The sequence below is a fragment of the Rattus norvegicus genome, chromosome 3 (genome assembly GCF_036323735.1).
Source record: "Rattus norvegicus strain BN/NHsdMcwi chromosome 3, GRCr8, whole genome shotgun sequence".
Lineage (NCBI taxonomy): Eukaryota > Metazoa > Chordata > Mammalia > Rodentia > Muridae > Rattus > Rattus norvegicus.
The window spans coordinates 45,895,087-45,909,247 of record NC_086021.1 but is presented as its reverse complement, the minus strand read 5'-3'; the positions used below and the strand labels follow the sequence as shown (position 1 = coordinate 45,909,247).

The window sequence follows — 14,161 nt, the reverse complement described above, 5'->3', positions numbered from 1 at the left end:
TCTGACAGGGACATTTGGATGGTGATGTAAATATGTGACTGGAGTGGGCTTGAGGGAGATGGAGGGAAAGGAAAAGGAAATGAGCTCTGACCATAGAGAACCACACACCTTAGGTGAATCCATGCAAGGAGAAGCTGTAGGACGCAAAAATACTGGCACACACTGAAACACACATGCTCTTAGCCAATAAAGAAAGACAAGTGGTAATGAAAAGGAAAAGGGATGTGCTTTTGACGACAGGATGCTTTATCTACTCAAGCTACTCCAGAAGCCTGAAGACATTACTCATCAGCCGCATCATTCACCGAAAGAGCATTACGCTCATCTTTTCCCCTCTTAGAAAAATGACTGATACAGAAAGAAGAAAGGATAAGTAAGGAGTGTGGCTGTAAAATGAATGTGTCACAATTTTCTGACTTTTAACTAAGAGTGATTAAAAGAACAATCCTGAGACTATACAGACTTTCACTGGCACGGTTACCACATTACTTCTTTTGAGCATGTTCTTTCTTATTAACATGGGCCCATTTCCATTCTGTTCTTCTCTAGTTCCAAGCATCTGTAATGCACCGTTCTGTGTCATAGTTTCATTTTAAAATTCGGCCTCTAACTTTCTACATCTACGGCAACGCACGCACTTTGTTTATTAGCAAGCTTCTCACAATAGCAATGGTCACAAATATTAAAAACATATGTTGTGGCTTAGCACATATCATCAGTTCAGATATTATCTAAAACCCTGTCTCTCACAGTGTGGAGCTCATTACCTGATGGCGGCACAGAAAAAATCCTTCGCTCACATTCCTACACTGGGATTATTTCTCTGTTACATTTTATGGTTTTGTGCGTATATATATATATATATATATATTATACATATATATGTATGAATATGTTATATATATTGCTTTCTTAATATCACTTAGATAAGTACACAAAGCTTGTTTCCAAAGAGAAAATATACTTTAATTTTATTTACATATATATGAACACATTAAATGAATGTTTCTTATGTTTAAAATATATCTAAGGAAGATTTTTGTCAATCCCCTTCCTCTACTGTTGGGTTTAATACTTTCCATGTTATTATAGTGTTCTATAGTGGGGTATATAACATTCTGCTAAGATTCTTTGTCCTTACACTGTGAAGTTTGTATATAATTACCTTGTCTTGTGTTCTGTCTGTTGTAGTAAGAAGCCATGCCTGTGAAGTGGACGCATACGGAATGCCAGGGGGATGTTCACACATCTGTCTGCTCGGCAGCAGCTATAAGACAAGGACCTGTCGCTGTAGGACCGGCTTCAACATGGGGAGTGATGGCAGGTCATGCAAAAGTATGTTGTTAAAATAAACATTTTGCTAGCAGGCAACATTTCAAATAGTTATTTTTTTAATTAATTGTCAGCATTAACATCAATAAGAAAAAGAGACTGTCGGCAAGTACTTTCTAGACGTTTTCCCTTCTCAATGTCAGGATTTATCTTTCTTTTAGACGATGAGAATTAGGAGCTCATCAGGCAAAAGAGCGACTAAATTTGCTGACCTTAAAGGAGCCTTTAAGGAAGATTTTAAGGAAAATATTTTTTAGTTTTTAATTGCCCAAGTGAGGTTCATGAAATCAAGGTATAAACAGGATTGGTTAGAAAATCTTCTCAAAGGAACAAAAATGCACCTCAAAATATGTGTGTTGTTTGGTTGACACACATTTATATACAGCAATGTAGTACCACTGGACACTCCAAAGCACACTTTAATGCAGTAACAGTGGAACTGAGCTTACTTCATTGTTTCATGCTTCATTAACAACTTTAATCAAGTATCAACCCTTTCAACAATTTATCAAAAAATCTCCAAAGATTATAAGCTATTATAAATGCATTTATTTAACTTTTGGGATTTGGCACAGTACTTTAATGATTATTTCAAACAAAGCATATAAGATATTAAAAGAAAAGAAAATAAATAAATGACATATAGTTTTCATTTGTGTTTCTAGTTTTGTGTTAATGCTAGGAATATAAAGAAATGACCTCAGGTACCTCAGTCTTTCTGAATAATTGAGGTCCTGGATCTGAGACCTCCAGATTAGAGCAGTTGAATGTGTCTGCACATTTGTGTAGCATAACTAAATGGACTGTGCCCTTGAGAAGGCATAGCATGTGCAATCACATGCATGTATACATGCAATGTATAAAAATATGTCTGAAGAAAATTGAGCTCATAGTTTCATTTGATTGAATTTTAATGGACTTTGTTCTTTTGGTGTTTAAGTAAGTACTATTTTTACTAAATAAAAATAGATTTAACACAAATTGATTCTTCCTTAAATTCTAAAAGCTTCCTTTAGCAGAACCAAGCACCTGGTGCTGTCAAAAGCCAGGGCAACAGTAGTCCTCAGAGGGAAATGTTAATGTAAAAACACAACAATTTAGCTGAGGTCAGGGTGTTAGGAAGCTAGTTAGAAGTTTCAGAATGACCTCCTGTAGTGCATCCTCGCAATTCACATGAAAGTGTCCTGTCTTTTTCTTTCGTTATTCCTAAGGGCAAGTGGCCTGGAGGATACTTTGGTAAAGTTTAAACTTTGTATTAAATGTTTATCCACAGAAATTATCAATATAACTTGTCCTCACGTTTTACATTAGAAAAGGCTCAGGAAATATATAGCATACTCAGGCCATATCATTGTTTGACCTGAAACTTACAATTCAGTTGTTACTGCATATAAAATACACACACACACACACACACACATACAAACACACACACACATGCACGCATGCACGCACACGCACACACACGTGCACAAAAATAAGGTAAGCATAAAGAAATATCAAAATAAGATTGAAGAAAATATAAATGCCATTCTTCTAATAGTAAAGATCATAAACAGAATCTGCTACCAATGAAATGTTTACCTATTAATAAATGATAATTTATTAAAAATATAAATTAAATATATTTTGATAAATGACTTACTATTTTTACTGCAATGGAATATTATACTAGCATTAAGAAAAATGTTTTTGAAGATGTTTTAATGACATGACCAAACATAACTAAATTTAATATTGCTAAATTTTGAAAAATAAACATATGCACATAATATTTTTCTAAAAATATTTCAAGAAATGGTATTTCCAAATAAAGTGACATTACTTTATATCACATAAAATATAATTTTTCATGATATAATTTTTAAATGAGGTAGGCATCAGTAAGTATGGGAGAAGACATAAGTATGTAAACATACTTATCTTATAAATACCATAATTACATCTAATGAAATGTGCAGCAGAGGAAAAGAAAATAGCTCAGTGTTATTATAAAATTATAAGGTCAATGTAGAAGTTTATTTTCTGTGTGGATTCACTATGTTAAGCCTTACATTATTCCTACATTCCTTACATTATTCCTAAATGTAAAATTGTTTTATCATAACACTGAGAGACTATTTTCTTTTAATGGTTTTATTATATAATGGGAAATATAATATATAATATATAATATATATATATATATGGTATATAAAGTGGGAGTTGAGTGTATCCAGCAGGTGCTATGAATCTACTGCCTGGGTATTGAAGCATTGCCTTTGAAATTGGACACTGGTGAAATTTACTCAGCACAGATAGCTCAGAAAGTTAGAAAGATTTGCGATGTTCCTCCTCACCTATAAACACCTGTAGGAGTTTACGGTTTTGCAAATCAAACAGAAAACTCTAGTGCCACAGCCTTGGAGAGATGTAACCAACAGAAAAAAATGGAGGAGGAGGAGGAGAAGGAGGAAGAGGAGGAGGAGAAGGAGGAGGAGGAAGGGGGAGGAGCTGAAATGCATCATTTGTGTGATGCAGTTGCTTTTAAATTACCCATGCTTAAAAAAAAAAGGAGGAGAAAAGAAAACACAAAAGGAATGAAAAAGAAAAAGAAAGGTCATCTGATTTTGTATTATAGTAACTATCGAGGCTTTTTTGGGGGTTGGAGTTTTTTTATTTTTGATTTTTGTTTGCTGTTAGTGCTCTCTGCGTTGCATATCAGATTTACTGTTGGACAGTGTCAGCCTCTGAAATTACAATTAAGCTGTGAAGTAGACTGATGCTATCAGCTGGCATTTCTCATAAGAATTAGTCAGCTGTTTGGACAGCAGAACCCAGCAACATTCATGTTCATGTCCCTGATACCTGCTCTGATACCTCGTGAATCTTTTGTTGGTCACAGTCTGTATATGGCAACTCCATACTGCAGTGTTTTAATTGGCCTGAAGTTTGCAGCTTTGTCAAATGTAATGAGGGCAATAGATAGTATCTTCAGAGAGCATTACCTCAATTGTAATGAATTATACAATTAAATGTACCGGATATTTTAATAAATTTCCATTTCACAAGTTACAAGTTATTCAATGATCTGTCATGTTTGTGCTATGCAGGCAGAAGAATAATTAACTAAATATAACCCATTCAGTGAAGTAATTTCTGTTTTAATTAAAGTAATGCAATTAGCTGGCCTTCTTGCATCAAGATCCGTTTGGCATATTTTGGAGTTTAATTTCTAGTATTGAATTTTAAAAAAGCCTAATTGTGCCAGTTAATTAAACAGTGACATTCTTCAGTGTAAAGAAGATTAGTCCGCATGGGTTGTTTATGTTTGTAATCTTTCTTCTGCAGGGCCAAAGAATGAATTGTTCCTCTTTTATGGGAAAGGACGCCCAGGAATTGTTAGAGGAATGGACTTGAATACCAAAATAGCTGATGAATGCATGATCCCCATAGAAAATCTGGTAAACCCTCGTGCTTTAGATTTCCATGCGGAAGCTAATTATATCTACTTTGCTGACACGACCAGTTTCTTAATTGGCCGGCAGAAGATAGATGGCACAGAGCGAGAAACCATCCTGAAAGATGGTAAGTGACACTGTGTGACATTGGCTTTGAAGTGTTCAGAGATGAGGCCCTGAAAAGGCTACATCCACTGTGTTTCATTGTGTTAAGCAAATTCCAAATTTTCCTTTTTTATTTAAAAATATTTTATGATTCTATCAGCTCAGTGACATTAATTTTCACAGGTTTCTTATCCCCATATGCTAATACTTCTTTGAAACACTGCACTTGAACTGCCCACTCCATTTCTAACACTTCAGGAAAATAGTGATATTATTCACCATTTGGTAAAGTACAAAACTATAAGGATGCCTTATAGACTTTATGTTAGAATATAAGGATATCAAAGAATTCTACAGTGTTTGGTCCTCATTAGAAAATTGTTTAACTCAACAAAAGTGGCAGTGTACCCATTGCTATCAAATTCAGCACACTATTTCTTATTCTATCAACCAAAATGGAACTGCATAGCCTTGATCTTGAAGGAGTAAATATCTTTAAGGATACTCAAACACTTAAACTTCCTTCAATTTATCAAGACAAATATTGTAATAAATGTAGTATGCTGTAAGCCTCACATACATTCATTTTGCTTAAACCAGTATGAAATTATCTTAGGAGTAGGCGATCAAATAATAAAAATAACATTAGCAACAGTAGAAAAAATATCATCATAATAAATGAACAGATGATCAAGTAAATGCTTATCATAATCATGGATCTCCTTTTCCTCATCTTTAAACCCTGTTTGCTTCTCGAATAGTTTAGAAATCTCAGAATCAATATATTAGGAAGGGTTGTTTGCTTGCCTATCCTATGAGTTGAAAGTTAAAAGCAAGTTTAGAAAATGGTTATCTTGATGGACAATATAATAAACACATGGAAATTTAAAGCATTGCAATATTTAATTAATGAAATACAAATTGCACCCAAGAAACATAGGAACTTCCTAGGCAATGGGAAGATTCCTAGTCTACAGGGAATGGCAGACATCTTTACATGGGCTTCCTTGTCATTTGTCAGCTACATCTTAATGGGGAGATGCTAAAGGCAGAGATGAAACTTTCATGCTGCCCAAGAACTCCATGGAAAAAATACTATCCAGCAACAGAATGTATACCCTCAATGGATCACTATTTTAGAAATTCAATTTTCAGATATTAGTGACAAACGATTTTTGTAAGTTAGAAGCAAATATGATGAAAAATCTAATTCTCAATAATATATATCTGAATTATTTTCCATATAAGATAAAAATGTGAATAAAGTCATATTTTAGGAAGACCCATCCAGTGGTCAGATGCACATGGAGTCAGTGAACATACAGACTCAAGGTAGAGCCCAAAGCTCTACATGGATCTGCGAAATGGAACAAGGGGCTCGTGGGGAGATGATTGACTCAACTCAGCTGCACTTCAAATCAAATTATTAGTGATGGAAAACTTACTCTCTGAGAGACGCAAATGAAGATTTAAAATGAAATATGAACCACTTTCTGACACTTTTAAAATAGCTTACTGATTAAGGAAGTATGTCACCAAGATTTTGTATTCTCAAGGAGGTTCTAATTAGACATTTTGTTTTCAGTGACTATGGCAGAAACTGTCTTGCTACTTATCTCTGAAATAGAATACCAGAATTTGAGACAATGAACTTGTACTTTGTTGCCAAGCAGATTGTTTGGTGTATCGAACTTTCAAAAGATTCTCATGAGTCATGAAAATATAACAAGAGGTTCTTGGCTTCCTTTAGAAGAGTTTCAGTTCCTGGGCTCTGATTAGAGGTTCCCTTTGATAATCTTACTTTGGAGAGCATTATCTTATCAGTGAGATTAGTGCTTTGTCACATAACAGAGATGGGCTCCTTTGCTGCTATCTGAATTATGTCTTCAGGTCTTGCTGCAACCTTGCTGAAACCCTGCTGCAACACTCAAAACTTAAAAATACTTAGCAATCATATTCTTATAAAAGACAAGATATATTGGTTTTTCTTTCAGTCAGTTATATATTTTCTTTTAAAAATCCTTTTTATATTGTAATATTGATAAGAGAAAATGTAAAGTTACATTGAAAATCACAAGTGTTTCTGGTTCTCATAGCCTGATTGGCAGGTGTGATCTTTCATAACTTGGGCTACATGTTTTCAGGTCCCCACATGGTTTTAATGTTTCTGTGGAGGAATCATCTGTTGTGGACTCAATACCCTTCAGCATGGCTCGATGTTTTCTCTTGAAGCTTCTAACACAATTCCTTATTTTGGATAAGATAGTGTGTTTTAGCTGTCATATAACGTGGCTATTTTCTTTTCTGCTCTCTTTTCTATATGCCTCTTCATTTTAAACTTAATATTCTTTATTAAAATAAAATCCAAACTAGATTGGATTTTTTCTGCTAATATTTCTGAAATATTTTTGTATAACATTATAGGCAATTCTGCTTCTCTTAACCCTGTAGTTAGCATATTTGAGATTTTTTTCAAGGTGTCCTAAACACACACACACACACACACACACACACACACACACACAGAGTTATTATTATCGTTGATATTATTGAGTTGTTGTAATAGTGTACGTTGTAGTATATAAAGGTTTCAATTTTCCTTGAAAAACTGCTGACTACTGTTCCAGGCCTTATAGTCTATCTTCTTTTGTCCACTGTAATAATAATCACTATTCAGGAGTATATATATGAAAACAGACTAGTACTTCAATATATAATAATCGTTCTTTAAACACGACTTATTTAGTGAATAGAAGAACAATAAATATGTACTAATATTTTAGCAACTGAGAGAAGGTGTAATGCTGCATGTAGCTTTTGCTACCCTGCTTTAACCTCCAGGCAATCTATACTACCAGCTCCACCAGTTTCTTTCAGATCCACAGATGAACACACACACACACACACACACACACACAGACACACAGAGAGAGAGAGAGAGAGAGAGAGAGACAGACAGACAGACAGACAGACGGACGGACAGACACACACACACACACACACATTAACTTAGATTTCAACTTCATGGCACAATTACTGGGTGCTTCTAAGCTCCCTCAGCTATAATGCCCTTCCCTATACTCTTAGCCTAGCAGCCTAAATCTGCCTTCAATTTTAGTTGCTCATCTACTTTCTCCTTGTTCAGCAACTCAAACTGTCCTGAACATTACTTGTGTTTTTAATCTCTGGTGTGGGGAAATGGCCTATGGATGCTCTGCCTGAGATCTCACATGGCTAGTTACCTTTCCTTCCTCCAAAGCATGGCGAAAATCCTCCTTTCTCCCCTGTGTCTGCTAGCTTGCTTACCAGGACCCAGAAGTCTTGCCTAGTCCACTCAGCTCGTTAGCGTCTAGCATCTTTATTGATTTATCAAGAACCAATTAGGGAAGAGGACCTTTTCTCCTCAGAACCAACTCCTACAGTGTAAGTCTAAAGATTTTTTTTAAAAAAAGAAAAAACAAACAAACAACAACAACAAAAAACAACTACAGTAAGACTACAGATTTATACCATCATGATAGAGAGGGAGAACGGATGAGAACATGATCATGAGGTTCTGTGAGGCCATAACAGTGAGGAGTAAAAATGGTTTGCTCAAAGAATGTAGGTCTGTGTCTGTTGATCCCTTCAAAACAAATTAGATATGTTAGAAATGAAAAGAATATAAAAAAGAACAAGGTGAAATTATGAAAGGGGGAAAAAGAAATGCACTAAAAAGATGAAAGAGAAAAAAATAAAAGAAGGAAGGAAGATAGGAAGGAATATTATAATAAATCAAGAACAGAGCTATGCAGAGGTAGCCAGCTATGATAACCTTCATTATTTAACATAAGATAATATGGAGAGGAGAAAGCTGGGTGAAGACATGGGACATAAAAAATGGTTAGTTGTATCATCGGCTCTCATCTAGACTCTTGCTTTTTTCCTGAATGCTGGGAGGTACTGGCAATGGGCCATCCATTTTTCTGCTCTGAATTTTCCTCTAGATAATCTGAGGCCTCGGGTTTGGCAATCCCATCTAGTCTCACTCTGAGAATTTCGAGCCACCAAAATATAGTTCTTGTCAACCTCTTACAGTTTCAGCTCAAAAGAGTTCTAGAGGCTTCTATAAACAAATCTGTTATCTCCAACTGCAATCTGAGCCCTAAAGAGGCTGACACAGGAGGATCACAATTTGAATTCAGTAAATGCTGTATAATAAGGTCTTGTATTAAAAATAAAAAATTGAAAATGAGAAAAATGCTTATTTTTAAATATTAAATTTCTGGTTTGGTCAAATGAATAATAAAATACTTGGAAAATATCAACAAGTGTATATATGTGTTACATGTGCATTTGTGTGTATGTTTGTAAGAATGTATGTGTTTATCACCTGCCCTTTTAAAATATTTTTGACAGAGTATATTTTGGGATAATTAAGCTCTCCTTAAAGTTGCTTTGTTGCACAGGCAGACCTTTAACTTGTCAACCTCTGCCTCAGCCTTTTGAGAAGCTGGGAAATATGATGTCAGTAGCAAACTCAGACATACACAAAATCTTGAGTAATAGGATTTTTCATAATTTTATAAGGTATCAACTTTCAGCATTAACTAAAACAGGAGAAACCAATTACTTAGTTGTTTCTACTACTACATGGTTCCTACTTGATATTTTACTTGGGGTTATCATACGCATGGGAGTACAGTTATAAAATTAATAACTGTACTATAGGTTAGTTATATAAAAATGTTCAGTTAAAATAATAGTCTCATCAATCAGTCTCACCAGCTCAAAATTTGGGAGTAGCTAACATCCATAATTAAAAAGAACAGTTACCATGAAGATAGTCATTAAAAATGAATTTGGAGGGAAAGCTATTGGTCATGTGTGTTTATGCTGAACACCTTGACTCTGACATAAGTAAAAAGAAATTATTTCTATCTCCCAGCATAATCATTAAGATCAATAAGCTCTCCTGCACAGTCCAAAATTGAATAAACTCCAGTCCTTTTTTTACTCATAACCAAACAAAACTAACTAACCAACCAAATACCAAAACAAGACACAAACAGAAACAGGCTTTCCAATCATTTTTAAGCCACAGTGCTACCTTGGTTTGGTGAATAGAATATATGATGTCTACATGTATGAAAATCCAAGTCTAATGAATTAACAAGGTTGCTCTATGCCCCATTTGTGTGACTTTCTGAAGAGATGGCATTGCGAACAGATTTGATTCCTTTCTTAGTTTGCAGTAAATATTTAATCTCAATCTGGAGCTTCTACTCTGCCTTTGATTGTTCAGTTCCTGGAAAAAAAAATACGACTTTTTTTATTTTCAATAAGCCTAATCAGCACTAGACCTGGGCAGCTGTCTACCCTTTTACGCTATTAGAACCTACTTTCCTATTAATAACTCCAAGTTTCATCGGGATGCTTTTAGCTCCAATTGACCAGCCTTCATGGCTATGCTTTCTTGACTGCTAACCAATGGTGTCTTTCTCTTCTCTCCACCTTCCTCTCTCTCCTCTCGTTGTCTCCTCCAACACCAAGTATGGGAATTCGAAAATATGCCTATCTTAATTCTCTCCAGCACTAGGCTGTAGGCATCTTTATTCACCAATTAGAAATAATTTGGGGGCAAGGTCACAAAGCATCACTTTGGTCAAAATGTAGACTCTCTGATATTTGAAGCAATTAGACCTTGGGAGTTTGTACTTCGCCTTATAATACACGGCAACAGACCAATGCTCAACACCTAGTGCTCTGACTCTCATTTACATCCGTCATTGACACTGCAGTCTTTTAACTTGATGTCTACTTTTTGTATCTCCACTTTTGTCATCATTGATAGGGAGTGGTAAGGAAATAGAAAAGGATTTCTATGAACTAATCACATTGTAAGCAGACCCATTTATGACTCGGGGGTAGCTTTAAAATTAATTATATCACTACTTAGCCAAATGTCATAGGGCAAGCTTACAATCTCAGCTGATATACTTTAAAGCCAATCCAGAACAAGATTCTCTGTCTTTAAAATGGAAAGAAATAAGAAAATGCAGAAATATGACAAATCTGGGTAAGTGTCCATGATTACAGTATGCAAACACAAAGGATGTTTTATTCTTCAGAAGTCTAGCATGCTGGAATCTCCTATTACTAAGAGAGCCAATCTAGTAAGCTCATAGGCTTGATTTAAAGCATATTGGAGTTCTGGGGTAGATGATCTTTCTCTTACACTGTCTCTAGGCATTCCGGAACCATTACTAGGCCACGAAGGCTGGATCCTGTGGTTTTGTTTGTTTGTTTGTTTGTTTGTTTGTTTGTTTTCTTGCTTGCTTGTTTTTCTATTAGTAATTGACTTGTCTAGGCTTGCCTGGCCTTGCCCAGTTCTTAGGCCGAGTCTCCGAAACCACCAATTTGAAGTCTGTCAGGGAGTTAGCCTAGCTTTCTCATTTGACCCTTATGAATGATATCTGTCAATTATGTTTGTGCTCAGAATTTTTCAGAGGGTTTATAGCTGAATTTCTGTACTTCTACTTCCTTTAGCCAAACTAGGTGACACTGGGCTTGTGACTTCTCATCCATGAATATCTATCATTTTTGTTTGTCTGCTTGTTTGTTTTTGCTGATATTTCTTGCTCCTTTCCAAACATTCAGCTAGTGTTGTCCTGCTACAAGTAGGGAGCTTTGGCAGGTACAGCAGAGTACCCATCTCCCCTCAGGAACACAAGGCTCAACTTCCACCCTCCTTGATAGCTGCTCACCTTTGAGCCTTTTATCTTCTTGCTTCCAGGGAGGTTTCCTGTTCCTTTGCCAACTGTAGATAACTTTATTTCTATACCCCTCACAAAGGGTTGTTCTTTGTCCTGTCATAGTGAGTAGAAAGGTCTTCTCACCCTTCCCTAGTACTTCAGCTGTTTTCTTTTGTATATGAGTTGAGTGAGTCTGAGGGATGGATTGAGTTTCCTGTCTTTGAGACACTAAGGGGTCCCTCTAAGGTTTCCCGTTCTGCTTTTAGTCTTTGTATGTGAACTCAGTTGAAGGGATTCTTTGTGCCTGGGGTTCTTAGAGACTCAAAACTTGCACATCAAACTACATTTACTTTCAACAATTCTTTCCTATTTTAGCTTTTAAAAATGTTTGCCACAGAACACACTCCATGAGCCTTGCTGTTCCTCTCTCAGAGACCTGGGGGCCTTCCTATTGTACTGTGTATCCCTCTTTATTCAAAATCAAGGAATGTTGTGCTCTTGCAAAGCACTGGTCTTCCCCTCTTTTATGTGTTTCACTGTTCTCTGTAGCTTTTAGCATCTTGTGTGTGAATGAGCACTGAATGCCCATTCTTCAAATTCTCTAATGCAGATGGGAATTTGAAAAGCAAGTTTAAATTGTTTTCATCTCCTTCACCCTACCATTGTATGAAAACCCAGCTTCATTCTTCTTAATGCATAATACCCCCTGGTGATACTTTCCAACACTCACAGTTTATAAAATGGAGGCATTTGGTTGACGCAAATATGTGTCACTTGCTTTCAACTAGCTTATTTGGTCTCACTTAAACAGGCCAAGTAAAATTAGAAGTATAAATTCTCACTCTACAACAAGAAATGTTCTATATATTATATTATAAAAAATAGAACCCTGTTTTTCAAAGAGATGGTGCAAGAGAGTATGGTTAAAATCTATCTCAAAATATGATGCCTATTAACAATAAAATACATGTTTTTGGTTTATAAAAACATTTAGCTAGTATAAATCATTCAAGATGGTGAGCATGATGTCCATGTGAAAACAGCATTGTATTTTAGTAATCTGTATCCTTGTTGTAAGGAATTGTTGGTAATCAATGAGTTGATGACTTTATGAAAGGGTAAGCAAGGAGACAACATTTTGCATTCTATATCCATGAAATTTCTGCAAAATTATTCTTAGCAAAAGTTTAGTTTAGCATTGAGAACTCCAAAAGGAAGCCATTGGTATTCAGAAGTAAAGAGTAATCCAAATTTGGAATGCTGATGACAAAAGCCTGACAGAACAGAAACCACAGCCTGGAATTTCAATAGTGTAATAAACTCGAAATGAAGTTTAGAGAGAAACCTCTTCTCCTAAAATTGTATTAATATTAATAGAAACAGGAAGAAATGGTATGGAAAGGCTTAAGGTAATCTTAAAGCAGTTTAATAATTATGTGCATCCATTCAACACACATACCAGACATTAATTATACCTTCCAGAAGCACTCAGAGATGGAACTGGAATATTTCCATTTCAGTTAATAAAAAAAAGAATCAGACTTTTACTTTCTATATTATTTCTTATCCCAAATCTAAAAAAAACCATAAAGATATTTGGGAAGGGAAATTTTCTCTTATAATATTAAGTTTTGGAACTTTTTAAAGGTAGGATCCAATTCAGAAATGTTTATAAATGTAAATTCCAAAATTATGTCTTAGATCATGAGCAAGTACAAATATTAAGGATTACCTAAAGTAAAAGTATTCAGAATGTGCACAGCACAAAAAACATTATGGTATACATAGATTATGACAGATAGTGTTAGAAAAACTTCAAGAGAATTTGGGAGTATGCTCCAACATGGGCGCAGAGAGATCTTCAGTAGCTTACGAACTATAGATCGCTAAGTTAACACAAGAAAATGACCTTCTCCATATCCATAGATAAAAGCCTGATAATTGATTTGAGAAAATATAAGAAAATCCAGAGTTTTCATATGCGCTCTACCATTGAGGAAGATTTAAGTTGTGCATAATATTCAAGTAAATAATCCTAATATTGACCATTTATTTTACATGAATTCTGTTTTAACTTGAGCATTCATAATTATTTTGCTCCTCACAGCATCTTAGTTTGAAACAAACTTGCTTATTTCAAAGTTCAGATGAATGAGGAAACATGAGATTGTGCTCCATAATTCACTTATTCTAAACCATCTTGAAAGAAAGATGTTGAACTACAATTTTATAAGAGTTTATATGGCCACTCTGTGGGTGTGTGCATGTGTGTGTGTGTGTGTGTGTGTGTGTGTGTGTGTGTGTGTGTGTGTGTATGTATGTATGTATGTATGTATGTATGTGTAGTCATGTAGAAGTTACTAGCAATGTCTATTGTCATTTCTCATTACTCTGCTCTCATCTTGCTTTTGAGATAGGATCTGTAACTTGTCTTGAAGTACACATATTAAGCTTGGTCAGCTGGTCAGCAAGCCTTAGAAATTCATCTGTATTAGCCTCACCAGTACTGCACACATAAGCACGTACCACCATGCCTGGGTTTTCAGAGCG

General features: G+C 35.3%; 1 protein-coding gene across 6 annotated transcripts in view; it reads left to right on the top strand.

Annotated features, from left to right (window-relative positions):
* The window catches only part of Lrp1b (LDL receptor related protein 1B), a 2,121,147-nt gene that overhangs the window by 1,215,900 nt on the left and 891,086 nt on the right, over nucleotides 1-14,161 (top strand). For all 6 annotated transcript variants that reach the window (XR_010064783.1, XM_063284873.1, XM_063284870.1 and 3 more), the window contains exons 10-11: nucleotides 1,192-1,335; nucleotides 4,663-4,899. Coding sequence is in view for 5 of the 6 variants with exons in the window: in XM_063284873.1 (XP_063140943.1) it covers nucleotides 1,192-1,335; nucleotides 4,663-4,899 (381 nt within the window). In the remaining variant the exon portion in view is untranslated. The remainder of the gene's footprint in view (nucleotides 1-1,191; nucleotides 1,336-4,662; nucleotides 4,900-14,161) is intronic.